Genomic DNA, 16,800 nt, shown 5'->3' with positions numbered 1-16,800 from the left:
GAAATCGGTTTCTTTTTTCTTCAAGCCAGATATGAGCCCTTGTGCAACGTTACTAGATAGGGTCCCTGTCTAGTAATATTGCCCTTCGGTATGCGCCATTTGTATGAGGCCAACAACAACGACCAACAATATTTTCATCAATTCATAGGCCGCATTTACATTTCCGCTAAGCAACGATGCTTTTATACAGAACTCCTTTTGCCAGCACTCCGCGCATGCGCCGTGTGTACAAGCAGCGAGTCTTCCGTTCTGCTCCACTCCTCTCAATTCCTCCAGAGCTCGGGCCGGCGCATACGCGGACGCTTGACGTTGACTGCCCCGATTACGATGCATAGGCCGGGAACCTTCACCTCAGAGGGAGACTGATTACAACTCTGCGCAATTACTGTTCTGAGTAAATATCTATTCTTTAGCTATCCGATCAATGTAACCAAAGAATAAATTTTTACTCATAACAATACTCGCACAGAGACGTCATGAGTGTCTCTTTAAGCGCCACTTAGTGTCCTGATGCAGCTTCTGTGGCGAGGTCTTCCATCTTTATCATAAAGTCTGGGTCTGTCAGACCAATCCCAATTCAGTGCGCATTTGTCAGCTAACGACCGAGGGGACGGGTGGCGGCTCTGACCAGCTCGCAACTCGAGAAGCAAGTCCGGCTTCTCCACCGAGCAACGGCAGCCAACGGACTCCCGGAGTAAAGACCTCCACCATGTCAACCCCTCGCTCCTGAATGTGCTAATAGAACAATTTCGCCCCCCCCCCCCCCCCCCCATTTGGTTCTATGTTGACGTTTGACCGGCAGTAAAAGACGCACTTTATCACCGAGAGAGTTACATTTAAAAATCTTCTTACCAGTCGATTCAAACTCGTTAGGTCATACCGAAAATCACTAGTTGCCACCGTTTTGAAGTGAACGACGATGCAGCGTAGCCCCTGGGATACGAGCGCTAAAATCTGTGTCGACGTACGCATTTTACTTGCGAAGTTGCAAGGCGCACATGGCGACACCTCTATTTCGTTATTTGGACTTTTCTTGGTTATAAAAGCTTCGGTTTCGATGAGAGTGATCTCTTTTTAAATAAGGACTCTGATATAACGCAGTATCCTCTTCAGCTCTCGTCGGTGGGTGGGTGGGGCTAGTTGGTGCATGGTTTTGAAAAAAGAAGATGCGCAAAACAGAAAAAAACAGAAGGTAGACAGACGAAACAAGATCGCTTCTTGTTGACCTGCTTGACCTGTTGTTGTTGTTGTGACTGAGAGAAGGATGTAAAGGAAATTGCACGGGCCTGCCTACTGGCTCGAGCCAAGCCACCACCGCTGCCACGTGCAGATAGAGGAGAGTTGAAAGATCAGAGGAAAGCAAAAAAGGAAAGAAAAGACGCGCGTCGCAGCAACAACTGCGTCCGCCGAAGCGGACGCTGCTGAAAAAACAGATAAGCGGCCGAAGCCGCGCTCGCCGAAGCGAGAACAGATTCCCGCAGGCGCCTCCGCAAAGAAAAGAAGCGGCAACAGCTGCTTGACCTCACATGTTGCCGCTTCTTTTCTTTGCGGAGGCGCCTGCTAGAGCACCAGTTACGAGAGACATATCTGCTGGGGTTGTTCTGTCTCTTGGTGTTTTCTCCCTTGGGCACAACAACAGGAATGTGCTCTCCGCCTTTCAAACTTTCCTTTTAGACACGAAACGGCTGCCATCCCAAAATATTTCTCATGTTCAAAATTCATCTGTAACCAAAGCTTCCTAAACATGGCACACAATCTCACAATGTGTGATTTGTTTATTTAAATCAACAGATCTGATTTCCCTTTTATTTATTATTTCTATTTTTAACTTCTTAATTTTTACTTTATTTCATTTCATTTTTTAACGTTTTGAACAATCTGTCCGTCCCCGCGCCGCTTGTGTCTTGTCCAAACCCCTGCAGTGGGCACGCGCCATTATCTTCTTGAAAACAGCAACAATAAGCGCGATTGTTCCGTCTGTCTTCCTCCTATGTTGTCTGTTTTGCGCACCTGTTTTCAAAATGCATTGAAGCTGTGCTGGCCGTGAGTTATAATGTGTCGTATATGCCAATATCAGCGCTCCGTTTCCTAATGATGGCTGCCTCTGCAATGTTTTCCCCCAATGACATCGAAAAGGAAGGTGTGTGGCACGTGGAATTTCAGGGAAAGCGAGACCTGCAACGCTGCCTGAGAACCGTCGTCATTCGGGGAAACAGAAATGCGCCTATAATGAGGTTCGTGCGCTTTATAGCACCGTCACGCTGGCGCGTGCATTTTTATTGCGAAAGCAATACTACTTGCACTTTCACGCCTTTGCCGTGCCGCGGCGGTGACCATCATTGACCTTTATTTGACCTTGATTGCATTAGATTGGATTGGACTGGACTGGACTGGATTGAATTGGATTGGATAGAAGTGGATTGGATTGGATTGGAGTGGATTGAATTGAATTGAATTGGATTGTATAACCGATGCATCACCACAAGTCTAACCACAAGGACCACCACCAGCTACACTACCAGCTGAACCATGGCGTAGGTGCGGATATTGCTTTCGCAATTACCGGGCTTAACCATGCTAAGCCGCAGCGAATTTTTTTTTCTTTCGCATGTTAAATTTTACTTTCATGCACGAAATTGTGTTTCTATATAGCACGTACATAAAACACTGTATCAGAAATGCCAGTGAAGTTAGAACGCTTTTATTCCCGGAAAGGCACATACAGTATTTGTTATCTGCTCTGCGGGGTGGGACAGATGGGTGAGCGCACTGAAAGCAAGGAGCCCACAGAGGAACTGCGTGAGAGTGTGTTTACATCATGCCAAGTGCGTTTGCACTTATTTTTGCTATTTCCGCGAAGAACGCCGCAGATTTCACGCCTTCCGTCGTCATTATTTCCTATCAGCTTTTCAGTCTTACGACAAGGTCTCGATGCGCTAAGTGTCTAGAAAGATTCGTTAGAAGCTTTCCTGTCCCGTTCCAGTAGGAGATCGTGGTCCGTGGGCATCAGGTTTTAATAAAACCATGCCTGTCATCAAGCCGTGACAGTAAGCTCGTTTCAGATAAACGTATACTTTTAGTGCATGATCATACCTGTTTACATATTCCAGTGATAAAAAGGAAAAGATCATCATCATCATCAGCCTGACTATGCCCACTGCAGGGCAAAGGCCTCTCCCATGTCTCTCCAATTAACCCTGTCCTTTGCCAATTGCGGCCACCCTATACCTGAGATCTTCGTAATCTCACCGGCCCACCTATTCTGCCGCCCCCTGCTAAGCTTGCCTTCTCTTGGAATTCACTACGTTACCCTTAAGGAACAGCGGTTATCTTGTCTTCGCATTAAATGCCCGACCCAAGCCCATTTCTTCCTCTTTATTTCGACTAGGATGTCATTAACTTGCTTTTTTTCCCTCAGCCACTCCGCCCGTTTACGATCGCTTAACGTTACACCTATCATTTTTCTTTCCGTAGCTCGCTGCTTTGTCCTTAACTTAAGCTGTACCCTTTTCGTTAGCCTCCATGTTTCTGCCCCGTAGATGAGTACCGGTAAGATACAGCTGTTGTATACTTTTCTCTTCACGGATATCGGTAAACTGTCATTCATGTTACTGAATGCGCGTTAGACGTTGCCAGGTTCAGTTTCCAATGGGGGGCTGTCCGGAGCCAGTGATTCCTAGCACCCTCCGTTGTGTCACATGTCTTACCACCGCCTTGGTCAGTTGTTCCGCAGCCGCTGGGGACTGAGGGAGGAGGAGGAGAAAAGCATTTATTTGGTAATGTACAGAGAGGTGCTCGGGGAGAGGCCCCTAGTGGGTCTCACCCCTTACAATACTAGTCGGAGTCCCTCATTCCGGGATCCCGTTGGTCGAGACCGCTACACAAGTCCGCCGAACCAGGGCCTGCTGGGCCGATAGTTCCTGGCAGCTGAGTAGGGCCGCCTCCCAGTCCTCTCGGGTAGGGGAAGGGGTGATTGGGGGGAGAGAAGGATTTTTTCTGCATGCCCAAACCATGTGGAAGGTGTCGGCCACCTCCCCACAGAATGAGCAGCGGCCGTCAAAAGAAGGATTAAAGTGCTTGAGAACCGCCGGGCACAGCAGGGTGTTTGTAAAGAGCCTGAGGAGAATTCGTTCGCCAGCTTTACCCAGTCCTTTCATAGGAACTGGGTATCGCCGGTGTTCGGCACGATAGTGCTCAGTAATTTCTTTAAAAGAAAGGAGAGGGCTGTGATCTAGGTTAAGCTCCTCCCAAGGGACGCCTGGTGCCCGGTGAGTGAGTGCGCGGGCTGCCTCATGGGCGGCTTCGTTACCTGGCATGCCTTGGTGGCCGGGGACCCATATGATTGAGCGATGAGTTGGATCGCCGTCGCGAGTACTGCGGTGCAAAATTTGGTGAGCGAGTGGAGTGATCCAACCGAACTCAAAGTTACGACAGGCTCCTCGAGAGTCTGTGAGGATGAATTTAGAGTCGGGATGGGAGGCTGCGAGGGCGATCGCCACCTCCTCCGCATGCGTTGAGTTGGGCGCTCTGAACGAGAGGCCGTCCACCTGTTTTCCCTCGTGTATGACTGCAGCCGTGTACCATTCCCCCCTGGAGCGGTAGGGGCCTGCAATGTCGACGTAGAAGACGTGTTTCTTTGAGCCATAGTGGCGGTGCAGGGCATTCGACCGCGCCTGGCGCCGGCCATTATGGTCCTCCTTGTTCATCTTAGTCGGAAGGGGTCGAACGTAGAGGGCGCTTCTCCACAGTTCTGGCACTCGAACCCGTTCCATGGTATGGTGATCATGTCTGATATGTAACCGGTCCAAGAGGCGGCGACCGGACACGGTCTGGGCGAGACGCGTGTATTGGTTAACGAGATGCGCCTCGCGGAGTTCTCGATAGGTGTTCACCACCCCCACCGCGAGAAGTCGCGCGTTGGAAGTGGATATCGGGAGGTCGAGGGCTCTCTTGAAAATTTTGCGGAGTACAATTTCCAAGTGATCTTCGTCATGTTTCCGTAAGCGGAGGTAAGGAGTCGAGTACAGTACTCGACTTGTTACGAAGGCATGCGCGAGCCGCATCGCATCCTTACTTCGCAACCCTCCTCGCTTGTTGGAAACGCGGCGAACCATTCGGCCCACCTGGTCGCCGACTTTGCGGAGTTTGGCAAGAGTTGTGTCTGCCTTACGATGTTGATTAATGAAGAGACCGAGTATTCGTAGCTCCTTCGCTTCACGGATGGGGCCGCTTGCGAGAGAAAGCTGAACGGAGATTTTGCATTTCGGAGAAGATCGAATATGCACAAATTCAGACTTGGACGGGGAGCACTGGAGGCCGCAGTACGTGGCATAGTGGTCAACTATGCTCGCCGCTGCTTGCAGGCATTCCTCCATCTCTCCTATATTTCCCGTAGTGGCCCAGATGGTGATGTCATCGGCGTACAGCGCATGCTGAACACCGCCGACAGCCGCCAGCTGTGCCGGGAGATACATCATATCAATGTTAAAGAGAAGCGGGGACAACACAGCGCCTTGTGGTGTGCCCCGCGTTCCCATCTCAAACGGGCCGTACTCGGTCTCTTGTATACGTATATAGGCCAAGCGGTCTGTTAAGAAATCTTTGATGTAATTGAATGTACGAGGACCACAGTTAATCTCGCTAAGGTGTTTTAGTATGACGCCGTGTTTAACATTGTCAAACGCACCCTTGAGATCGAGTGCTAGGACTATTTTGTCGTTGTGTGGGTGTTCTATGGGTTCGAGAACCTCGTGATGAAGCTGTAAAAGGATGTCTTGTGCGGACTTACTGGGTCGGAAACCGAACATGGTGTCGGCAAACGAGTTCTTGCTCTCGAGATATTCTGAGAGGCGGTCACGGACCATCGTTTCCATCAGTTTGCCTACGCATGAAGTGAGGGAGATGGGCCGGAGGTTGTCTGTGTTTACCGGTTTCCCCGCCTTTGGGATAAAGGTTACCAATGATGTCTTCCAATCCGGTGGCAACGAAGTGTCCCCGGTCCAAATGGCGTTAATATATTCGAGTAGGGTTTCGTATGCCCGATCAGGAAGGTTCGCCAATAATTTGACTGTGACCTTATCCCTCCCGGGCGCCGTCCCCCTGCGCATTTTGGCAAGAGCCGCGCGAAGGTCGTGAAGCTGGAAAAGTTGATCCAGTTCCGGATTATCGCAGCCTGCATACGAATAATCCTGCCCACGCGGGTCTTGATCCTGATTGAGGTATTGTGAGCGCAAGGTGTTCGCTAGCTGCTTCGTGCTTCCTTGAAAGTTGTGTATCGCACGATTGATGTGTTTCTGTGTTTCCGAGCGTGTTTGTGTGGGGTCTATGAGAGTCTTGAAGAGCCGCCAAGTGTTGCGGCTGGACATATGTCTTGCTGCGCTGTTGCATCGATCTACCCAGTTAGTGTCTGCGAGCTGGGCAGCATACTCGGCAGCTTGCTGGGTGAGGTCAGAGATGCGAGCGCGGAGTTTACGGTTGTGTTTCTGCCGCCGCCATCGCTTAGTGAGGCTGCGGCGAGCTTCCCAGAGATGCATCAGGTGGTTATCCACGTCAGGTGCACGCTCCGTAAGCTGGATATGGTTTTCGTGCGAACGGAGTGTTTGCATGAGTCCTTGTGCCCAAGTGGAGTAGTCCTGTTCCATGAGAGAAGTTACTGGGAGGGCCTGGCGGAAAGCGTTCCAGTCGGGAAGTTTGGCTTGCGCAAGGGGGCGACGTAAGGGCCGGGTGTAAATGACAGTGTTCAGTATGCAGTGGTCGCTACCGAGGGTGTCCTCGGTGTTGATCCACTCTGCGTGTTGGATGTGTTTCACGAGGGTAAGGTCGGGGCAAGTGTCCCGAGTGACAGAGTTCCCTACACGTGTTGGGTGGACCGGGTCGGTTAGAAGAGTGATGCCCAGCGTAGATATAAGTTCCGCCAACTTACGACCACGCGTCTCTTCCTTGCAATAGCCCCACATGGGACAGGGCGCGTTAAAATCGCCCACTATCATGAGGGGGTCGCGACCCGCGATCCTTAGCGCTGCGCTAAAGATGTTAGAAAAAGTGATGTTTTTGAGTTTCGGGGGGCAGTAGATATTAAGTATGTGTGCGGGGCTATCTGTTCGCCGCAGGGGGAGGACAGAGACCATCACGTACGAATATTCCAAATTTAGATCGAGATCAACCTCCTGCGCTGTGTAACCCTTATGGACTAGGATACAGGTGAACGGGTCTCGTTGAAAAGCGTTATAGCCCGTGAGCTTAACCGCATCTCCGGTTTCTTGCAACGCAAGGACTGCGGCGGGGTGTTCAAGGTTGTCAATGTACGCCCTTAAGTGGGCGCGTTTGGTCCTGTTTTTGAAACCCCGACAATTCCATTGCACAAGGGAAAAAACTTGCTGTCTTTGCGGGGGGCGGCGCCCTTTAGGGTGTTGGTTGGGAGGGGACGCAGCCATGTTGATTTGAAGGGAGACTGCCTTGGAGAGCCGGCACAGGTTCCGTCACCTGCGGCTGGATCGGTTCCGGCTCTTCCTTGAGTTCGGTTAGATCGATGGGGCGGTTGAATATTGATGGGCGGTTTGCGTCTTTGAGGGGCCCCATTCGGCGTAGAAGCCTGGGGTTTGACTCCAGCCACGTCTTAATATTGGCCGTCACGGTGGCCGTAACCGTGGCCGTGACTGACTTGAACAGGTTTTCTTGAATTTGGCCGAAATTTGACATCTGAGTCGCTAATGCGGCAAGGGCGTTTTCGAGGGCGGTGAAGCGCGCGTCAGAGCTAGATGATGTCGGGTCCACCGGCACTTGTTGCATCGGTTCCGGAGCTGCCTGGGCAATAGGCGGGGAGGACCGAGCCGTTTCTAGCGCATGAATTTTGGCCTGGAGTTGAGCATTTTGAGCCCGGAGAGTCTCGAGCTCACGGCGGAGGTCCGCAACCTCAGAGTTAAGGGGGGGAGGAGGAGGAAGGGTTGGTGGGGAAGAAGGTAGGGGAGTGCGGGGGGACGGAGGAGGCCCGTCTCGGCTGCCTACCTTTGGCTGTGATGTCTTCTTTGGTGTGCCAAGCGGACGGCCCTCGAGAGGCGGAAAATCTCCGTTCTGGAATACGGGTGCGCCTGGACCACGTGACGACTTTTGGCTTGTTGATGGAGGGGACTTGGAGACACGCCCGGGCAACGCGCCCGCTGGTGGCGCTGGTCCGGGTGTGCCTTGCACCAGCTTGTTGCCAGGCGGGGGAACTTTTGGAGTGGTGTCAGCTCCTGGGGGCACTGCACACTGACGCTGCTTTCGTTGACCGGTTGGGTTTCCCGGTCGTTGCAGCCTCCGGAATTTCGCTTTGCAGTCTTGCGAGCCCGTAAGGTGGCCGCCACCGCAGACGATGCAGGAAGGGGTGCACTCGTGGGTCTCCAAGTTGCCGTCTTCGAGGACTGCGACCGTTTGGCCGCAGTGTCCGCAGCGATTGCGTTGAGGATCCGGGCATAAGTCCACACGGTGGCCGATGGTGCCGCATCGGAAACACGCGGGAATAGTCCGCTTGTATTCGCGTACCAAGGTCACCACACTGTTATAGTGCACGTAACGTGGCACTTTATGCCCCACGAAGGTGAGCAGGGCAACCGTCGACTTCCCCAGCTTGCGGATGAAGGCTATCTCTCCTCCGCGCCACTGGACTTTCGATTTCAGGGTGGTAGAAGTTTCCTGCTCATGGACGGTAATGATCCCCCTGCAGACTTCACCGTTGACTTTGGCGTGACCGACAATCGGGATGGAGCCTTTGGAAGCTTTCAGAGTAAATTCACGAGTGAGCGCGTTCGCCGCATTCACGTCTTGAGTGGTGGCGATAACGATATTCTGGTCCCAGATGGGCCAGATACTAAGAGTGTCCACCGAGGAGGCATTAACATAGGCGGAGAGCAAAGCACCAAGCTCACCGTTCTGCAGAACCGTCTTCAGGGAGACCGTCATTCTGGGCTTGATGACGATCGTGAAGTCTTCTTTGCGGAGTCGAGGCATAGCGCTAGGCCGCCATTTCGTCGATCCAGCTGTTTGCGAGAGCTGATGGTTTGAACTTGAAGTATTTTGATGCACAGAAGCAGGGGCACTCACGGAGGGTCCGTCCACTGCCGAGGTGTTCAGGCGCTGTTGGCGTTTGCGAAGTGCCACCAACGAGAAGAGGCCTTCATCCACGATCTCCTGCGTCGGAGTGGAGGTTTCAGGAGAAGACGGGGCTTCTGCGACGACTTCAGTCCATGCCATCGTCTCGGGATCGTACCCGCGGCGAGCGGAGGCCGCCATGGCGTCCGCGGAGAACGCTGGAGACTGGCTGCTTGGCTTTAGGCCTGGCTAGGGCTCCCACGGGATGAAGACATAAATGGGCCTAAAAGGCCCAAAAATTGGCCCACCCGGTCGAGAGCGATGTCTTCGGGTGCCGGGTGATGTTAACCGTCGAGCACAAGCAAAATTTTCGCGGTCGTAGGGAATTTTTCGGTAATCCGGACGAAAATTGTCGGAGCCGAAATGAGGCGCGTCCGCTCGAGACGCGCTCGAGACCTGTCTGGCCGGGACTGAGGGCGGAGAGTTAACTGCTTTATTCATAGACGGTTGCGGCCAAGTATTACACCAGGGTGGCCTAATCCTGTTCTGGTGTGCATAAATTTATACTTAGTGTAGTCTGGCTAAGCAGCGAGAGATATTTTTTTTTAAATACCTGTACCTGCAGTCAGATGGTCCCAGTGATCGAAATTTTAGTCGTCTCTCCACATGGTCTGCGTATTTTTATTTTAATGTTATATTTTACTGGCGTTTTAGCCTTCAAGGCGTTCCAATAGGAGCAACTTTCCGCGGGTTAGAACAGCGTCGTAATATGTCGGAAGAGAAAACGGCTTTCACCTGCCAACTAGAGATAATATTCTTGGTTTATACCTAGGGTCGCAGGAAAAGAACACCGACACGTATTGTTAAGAAAGGCGTCAGCCTGCCGTAGTAGGCCACATGGAGAGGACCCAGGTTCAATTACCGTGCTTGACCCTATCGGAGAGCGGCTGTCTTCCACTAAAAGAACTACGAGCTGAAGTTCGAGCAACGAAGGGCCCCAATTTCTAATGACTCCTCTCGTGCCGAGCGCCGCCGCGGCGATCGGGCGGGCGGTATCATCCCCAATTGCCGCGGCCATGTCTGGAGACAAAGGTCTCGATCGTTTCCGGTCTCGTTTCCAGCAATAAGTGTGCTCGCTTCATACCGCGTGACCCGGGGTTCGATTCTCTTTTCTGGCGGTGTTCATTTATATGTCTGATCTGGTTGATATTGCGCACTTATATGCGTATATTGTCTACCAACGGCGATACTTCGTGGCTTACAAGAAAATCGCATTTTCGTTCTCCAGAAAATTCGCTGGTAGGCCACATGAACGTGACGCTGAGCGAGCAGACGGGTTAATAAGCGGGAAAATTTTTTTCTGCCGCATAAAAATTTCCTGTTTAGTTAAGCGACCACTTGCACTCTTGGACGCATAGAAACTGCGGTGTCAAAAAAAAAAAAAAGGCACTTATGCGCTGCGCGCTGCGCAGGCGTCCTGCACGGCGTGTCTTGCATGCAGTGATTGGCCAAGAGTGTATACCGGTGGCCAATCGAAAGCAGCGGAAGCTTTGCTTTGGAAAATGCAGCGTGACTGTCTTTTCAAGCACGTAAACCTCTGCATAACGTTTTGAGGAGCTGTTTAAAGAATCTGGCTTCTTCAGTGGGTGTGTAATTGATATGAGCGTGAAAATTGAGCCTCACGTACTGCAGTGCGCATAGGCCGAGTCAACCATTGCAATGTATTCGTTCTACCTGGCGTGCAATTGACCATTGCACTCATATGGAAACGCCTGTTGACTTCCGTGGAGGCTACACAGTTGAAGCCGACCTCTTATTTCAGAAAGCCCAGCCAAAGGAATAATCACATGTACTTGTAGAGTCAGCGCTTGTAGTGTCTCCCCTCTTTTCTGTGTTTTCTGTCTTAGTTTGCGCTGTTTTTTCCACCATGTACACATGTGCTGAACGAATATTTTTTACTTTGAGTGGTTAGCTCCAAACGTATTTCTTCAAACCGAATGAAAGAGGTGATTTCCGAAAAGATCCCGCAACCGGCACCCAGCACGGTTTTTCAGTCCCCAGCGTCTTCAAAAGCCTGCTACGCAGCCTAGTCTTCAATGGAATCGTCTGATGGAACTGCATGTTGCCGAACCTGAAAAACGAGTGCCACATAAATAATGCGACATTAATTGAATGCATTGTCATTTGTATATTCATGTAAAGCGTAAGTCCCTATTAAGCATGGGAACTAGCTTCCTGTTGCTTATGCTTGAAACTTAAAATAAAACAGCCCATGTCACGTGATACACAAGTGAAGTATTCGGAACAACTGACTGGAGTTTTCTGAGCGAGTCACCAAAAAATGGGCGTGTTTGTGGATAAAGCAGTCAAGAATATGACGAACATTGTACAGAAGGCAATGTTCGGCGACACGTCACTGGTGATGCAGGCCAATTACGCAAAACGAAAAAAAAACTACGTGGTTTTTACCTCGCTTTCACTGAACAAGAGACAGCAGTAGCAATATATCGCCTATCGGGAAGTGCGCAGCTTCGCAGAAAAGAAAACGTGATAAATCAACCATTGATTAGCTAGAAAGAAGCGTATATATTGCGTCTGGTCACAATGTGAACACGTGATTGCGCTGTTGATGTTAATCACTTCAAAAGGTGGTTCGTCGGCTTTAGAAAATCGTTAATTTCCTGACGCTGCATTGCAGACTATGTAATGCCTCCATAACACAGCTGTCGCGATAGAAGAAAAAGACTATATAGTGCTCAAAAGACAGGAAACAAAGAAGAAGCTTTTCCTTTCATTTGGTGCCCTGCCATTGGTCGCTGCTTCCGCCGACGTAGGCCGTAGGGATGACATCGGACTGGTCATGGCACGACCACAAACATGATGCCACTTATTTGCATAAACGCTGCCCAAGCTCATGCAGCACTGGAAAACCGGCTCAAACACCGACGAATTATATATAGATACTAGAGCACGAAGAGCGTTCGACATATCCTTGACGAGTTTCATCGGTCGCACTTCCGTCTCGAGGAAAAAACTGCGCGGTGAATGTTGGACGAATTGGTGAAGCATGCTCAGTGTCACACAGCCCAATTGGATACGGCAGAGGCCGCGGGGTGGGCAGTGATGGCACCGACCCCGGATTAGCGGCGGCTGTGGTTGGTCGTTTGCTTCCCCACCTCCAGTTGGTTACGTCACGATTAACGTCATTCACGGCCAAAGGGAATGAAAACAAAATGAAGGGTATATTCTGAATAAGGCCCCGCTTGGACCCATCGTCTCCACCATGCGCATTTTAATAAACTGTTTAGGCACTGTGAGGAAACTAAATCCAAAACCCTTAGAGTAACAGCGCCGAAAGATTACGTTCACCTGAAGCCCATGAACATTTGTTGCCAAGTGCACCTGCCAGCGACTTTTTAACGCCATGAGACAGCTTATGGTGTCTTCGACTGGTCGTTTCAGATCGCTCTAGAGCGCTCTGAGATGCAGCCGCACGTTCGGCTGGTCGAAATCAAGCGCTCTGACTACATTCGGCTGGTTCTTTCAGAGCGCCCGCCTCCAGCTCAGAGCGCTCTGAGGCGCTCCGAGAAAAAAGTCGGAGCGGCCCCGAGATGTGTTCACGTGACAGAGCCACTTCCGCCGTTTCGCGGAGACGGATGCGAAGCCAGAGTAGCCAGGGCACACCACGACCGGTCTGGCGAGGCATTCTTACGCATCCGTAGAAGCAAGTTTTGGCGCTTTAAACGTCCCTGCTGTGTGGCTCTGTGAGGGGAAATGTCGAAAAGCAGACGAATCATTAAGCTGGGTACGCCGTCTGTGTTGCTGTCACATCTGGGGGCTGCCGCGGCATATCCAGAGTGGTACAACGGGACACTAATTTTTTATTTTTTTTCGACGCGAGCCGGAGACGAAGAACTGCTGGGGCAGCGATACAGGTTCAGCGGCGACGGCGGCGTGGGCGATGCAGACTATGTGATTGCTGTCGTTGACACCAGCCGCAGCGGCAGCGCCACTGCGGTGTGGCGATTCCGGAAGTTAGGTCCTTTCCCTCCTTCTTGCGCTTTCGCTCTGAAAACTTGCTGACCATTCGGCTTGACCGGTCTCGCTGTGCGCTCGGAGCTAGAGCGGCTCTCACGTTGCCAAATCCGAACCGGATCGTGGGAGCGACCAGTCGAAGACACCATTAGACAAGTATGGGACACTCAAGGCCCAATCTGGTCTTCCCCACTCCTGGTCGAAACCCCTCCAAGACCCTACTTTTGAGCCATGGCCTTTGAGCCATGGCCTAAGTTCCCGTACAGCGATACGTTTAATTAGGAGTGATATCCCTCTGAGCTCACTTTTTTTTTTACCTGGCTATGCAGACGCAAGAACACAATGGTGGCATGGCCCACTGAGGGTCTATCTTATACACAAGGCACTCAAACGCCCCTCATAAGGACGCTTTTGGCTGGGAAGCTAAAACTAAGAATGCTTTTGAGCATGGGCAGCATAGGTCTTCGTACACATTCGCAAAAGGAAAGTTAAATTCAGGTCCAACAATCATTTTTAATCTTCAGAGTCATTACTGAGTACCCTGTCTATACACACACCAAAAAAAAAGTTACTCAGAATTGTAGCTACTGAAAAATTCAACTGCGATCTTTTGCACACCTGCCGCGGTGGCTGACAGATCTCTAATGCTATCAAATCACACTTTTAAAGGTTGGTTAAGCGTTATGTGATAGTTAAAGAAAAAACAAGCGTCCGTGTCTGCGCTGTGATACGCAAAGAGGACCCAATTAACGCTGTCGCGTCATGAGTTTTTTTAGAATGGAAAGTTTCACTCAGCCAGGCATCCGTTCCCTCACCAATCATTGAACTGTATTCAAAATGCAAAAAGACCGTTGACGTGTGTGGTATGAGGGCTTATACTACAGACTGATCCTCTTGCAACACAATATTGTAAGAATAGGTCATATGTGTATCTTTGGCGGCTGCATACCTTTACATTCTGTACAATCGCATTTTTTAACGAAAAATAATTGTGAACCCAATTTTTTTCACATTTATGTTTTCGTTATAAAAATTGATACGTCCGCAGATCTCACCTCGGGAGGGTATCAGGTTTTGCTATTATAACGTTTTTGCAACCGTCAAAAGCATTCCCCAGTGGTTTTCTATGGTAGTCTTAAGTACTTAGCGCACGCAAGAGATGGAGAAACTTTGAAAGAAAGTTTTTACGCATGCGAAGAATACCTTCAATATTTCTATAACATTACCTTATAATATTCCACAATTGTCTCAAAACTAAAACTGACCTCAAAGAACCCCGGACTTGAGTGGGGCTTCTCCACACAAGCCGTCGAAAACGAACATTTTCGTTGCGAGACAGCGAACCTGTTTCCTTTCCTTCTTCTTCCCCGTTGTTCCTAGCGCTATGTTTGCGTCGACATAAATGCTTTCCCACACGCTCAACTCATAGCAATGTTGTTTTTTCGCCAGTATCCTTACCCGACGTCGCTGGCGCTTGGTTGAACCACTCCGCGTCGGACGACGGCCCGCTTTGTTTCGAGGGAGGCGGCGTCCCCGGCGAATGCGCCTCTCGGGGCGCGCCACTGTGGTGTCTTCAACCTCCGTTGTCCACTCTGCAGTCAGGTCACCGGTGTACTCGCCATCAGTCTCAATAGACCATTGCCGGTCATCATCGTTGTCGTCGGGCCGACCCTCACGAATTGCCGTTGCGATATCGACGTCGTCCGGTGTTGGTGACGTGCGCTTGCTTTTAAGTGGCTGCCTGGGTATTACCGTGATTGTCCAATCTTCCGCCTGCATTCTCTCACGACCGCTTACGCCTTGCGCTGACGGTACCCCTGCTCTGTTTCCCAAGTGAAGGCTGGCGTCTGCGTCGTCCACCGCATCGATATCGTAATCCTGCAGTTCACCCTGAACCGCCGACGCCGCCCAGATCGCCAGTCCTATGAAGACACACATGGCCAACATGGCGACCAGCACGGCCGCATTGTCTATGCCCAGGCCCTGAAGCCCCTTTATGAGAGGGGCTCTCGAAGGACTCCGAGCACGCTCGTCTTCGTAGTAAGCTCCGGTCGACGACGACATCGGGGGTGTCCGCTGTGACTCCGTGGATGCCGACACCCATTCCAGGCCGGAGTGGTAGCCCTCGAACGGCACCTCCAGGGGCAAGGCCAGCTCGGCCGTGGAAGCCGCGTTGAAGTGAGCCGGTTCCGGCGAGTCGTAACCCCCGTGGTCCGAGTAGAAAAAGCCGCGAGGGTAAAGGGCCTGGTTGTGGACGTACCGCAGGTTTTTGTCGTTGTCCATGGTGCGCGGCGCAAAGCAGGAAAGCTATTTGCCTCTTTTTCTTCCTCAATGTGAGTCACGCGATCGTAAATTTCGCGGGAGGGCATACCAGTCCTTCTTCTTCTTCTTCTTCACCTCTTTATAATGGCACATACCCACGTGGGGGGATTGGCCAAAGTATAGTGGTATACATAAGGAAATTTTCATAGGATTAAACGTCAATTGTGAAAAATATCCTTATCTGCTTTGTTTTTGCCTCTTTTTGGGATACGTGACATCCGAAGAATTTGCGTATTGCTTGTTTTGTAAACACAGAGACATTCTAAATGCAGAAAAATTGAAAATGAAAACAAAATATCATTAAAAACTGCGAACGGAAAGTGCACAGCCTAACCGTGCTCGAAGAAAAAATAAGAAAGAAAGGATGTGGAAAGAAAGAAGAGAAAATGAGGTCCACGATGCGGCGTACTCAGCCTTAAATAGAGAGGAATGGTGTTCAAAGAAAGTTATTGTTATCGCTGTCGCCACATCACTGGCGGCGGCTATTTTTTTTTTAGGAACTGGGATAAGAATGGGGATTGGAAATTAACTGCAGCAAATTTACATGCACCTCATATAATTTACTGCCCTTCACGGAAAAAAGAAAGAATCAGCTTCCAGGTGCGAGAGACTCCAGCAGAAGCACACGAAGGCAGTCAGGTGAAGGAGAGCGTAAACTCTATTTGATGGCAACATCCTTATCTGACAAGTGTTCTAGAGAGGCAATCATTTTATTCAAAGCTAGAAATGGAGCGCTCGGTAATATTGGCAGCTGGGCTGCTAGCTTCGCCGACAAGAGCTAGGCATTCCAGAAGAGGTAAGATTGGAAGACGACGGAAGTTGTGGACAAGTCGATGGGGTACGAGAACACAAAGTATTGTATTGTATATTTGCATAGTAAGCAAGTCGGGTGCGTAGAGGGATCCAGAACGCAGTAACAAAAATAAGTTCCGGGCACTTATAACCCGGGTGCCTGGATTTTGCGAACTATGTAGGCTCTGGTAAAGCCAAGTGGACGGGGAAGCGTTAATTGTTGGCATTCAATTTCAGGCTGTCGGTATAACGTACGTACAAGGTATTTATAGCTTATTTCCTGCAACCGCTGTCTTGTCAGTCACCTCCCGCATTGGGACTGAAGACGCGGGGCGAGAGAATGCACAGCCTCGTCTGATGTTCTGTGAGGTCCAAGGGATTTGATGGACGTTGAAGGGAGCGAAACGCCGTATGTGTATATAAAGACTAGTTTTGACTGCACATCGTCCAATATTATCTACATGCTCCAGTGCTCCTTCTGCCAGAAACAATATATCGGGGAAACCGGGCAAACAATGAGTGCCAGATTAAACGGGCACCGGGCTGACACAACACGGAATGAACAGAAGGCAGTGTCGACCCATT

At 50.6% G+C, this 16,800-nt stretch overlaps 2 protein-coding genes across 2 annotated transcripts; both read right to left on the bottom strand.

Annotated features, from left to right (window-relative positions):
• Positions 1-3,752: 3,752 nt before the first annotated feature.
• Positions 3,753-10,781, bottom strand: LOC149343151 (uncharacterized). The gene is made up of 3 exons (XM_089546896.1): positions 10,754-10,781; positions 8,005-8,642; positions 3,753-3,950 (listed from the first exon to the last, which is right to left on the bottom strand). The coding sequence occupies exons 1-3, from the start codon at positions 10,779-10,781 to the stop codon at positions 3,849-3,851; spliced, it is 768 nt and encodes a 255-aa protein (XP_089403022.1). The 3' UTR covers positions 3,753-3,848.
• A 371-nt stretch (positions 10,782-11,152) lies between these two features.
• On the bottom strand, positions 11,153-15,384 carry LOC149343150 (uncharacterized). Its single transcript, XM_089542305.1, has 2 exons — positions 14,560-15,384; positions 11,153-11,197 (listed from the first exon to the last, which is right to left on the bottom strand). The coding sequence occupies exons 1-2, from the start codon at positions 15,382-15,384 to the stop codon at positions 11,153-11,155; spliced, it is 870 nt and encodes a 289-aa protein (XP_089398431.1).
• Between the last annotated feature and the right edge of the window lie 1,416 nt (positions 15,385-16,800).

This window comes from Amblyomma mixtum, chromosome 5 (assembly GCF_055824585.1).
Source record: "Amblyomma mixtum isolate Tamu chromosome 5, ASM5582458v1, whole genome shotgun sequence".
Classification (NCBI taxonomy): domain Eukaryota; kingdom Metazoa; phylum Arthropoda; class Arachnida; order Ixodida; family Ixodidae; genus Amblyomma; species Amblyomma mixtum.
This window is presented reverse-complemented; position numbering and strand designations above follow the sequence as displayed.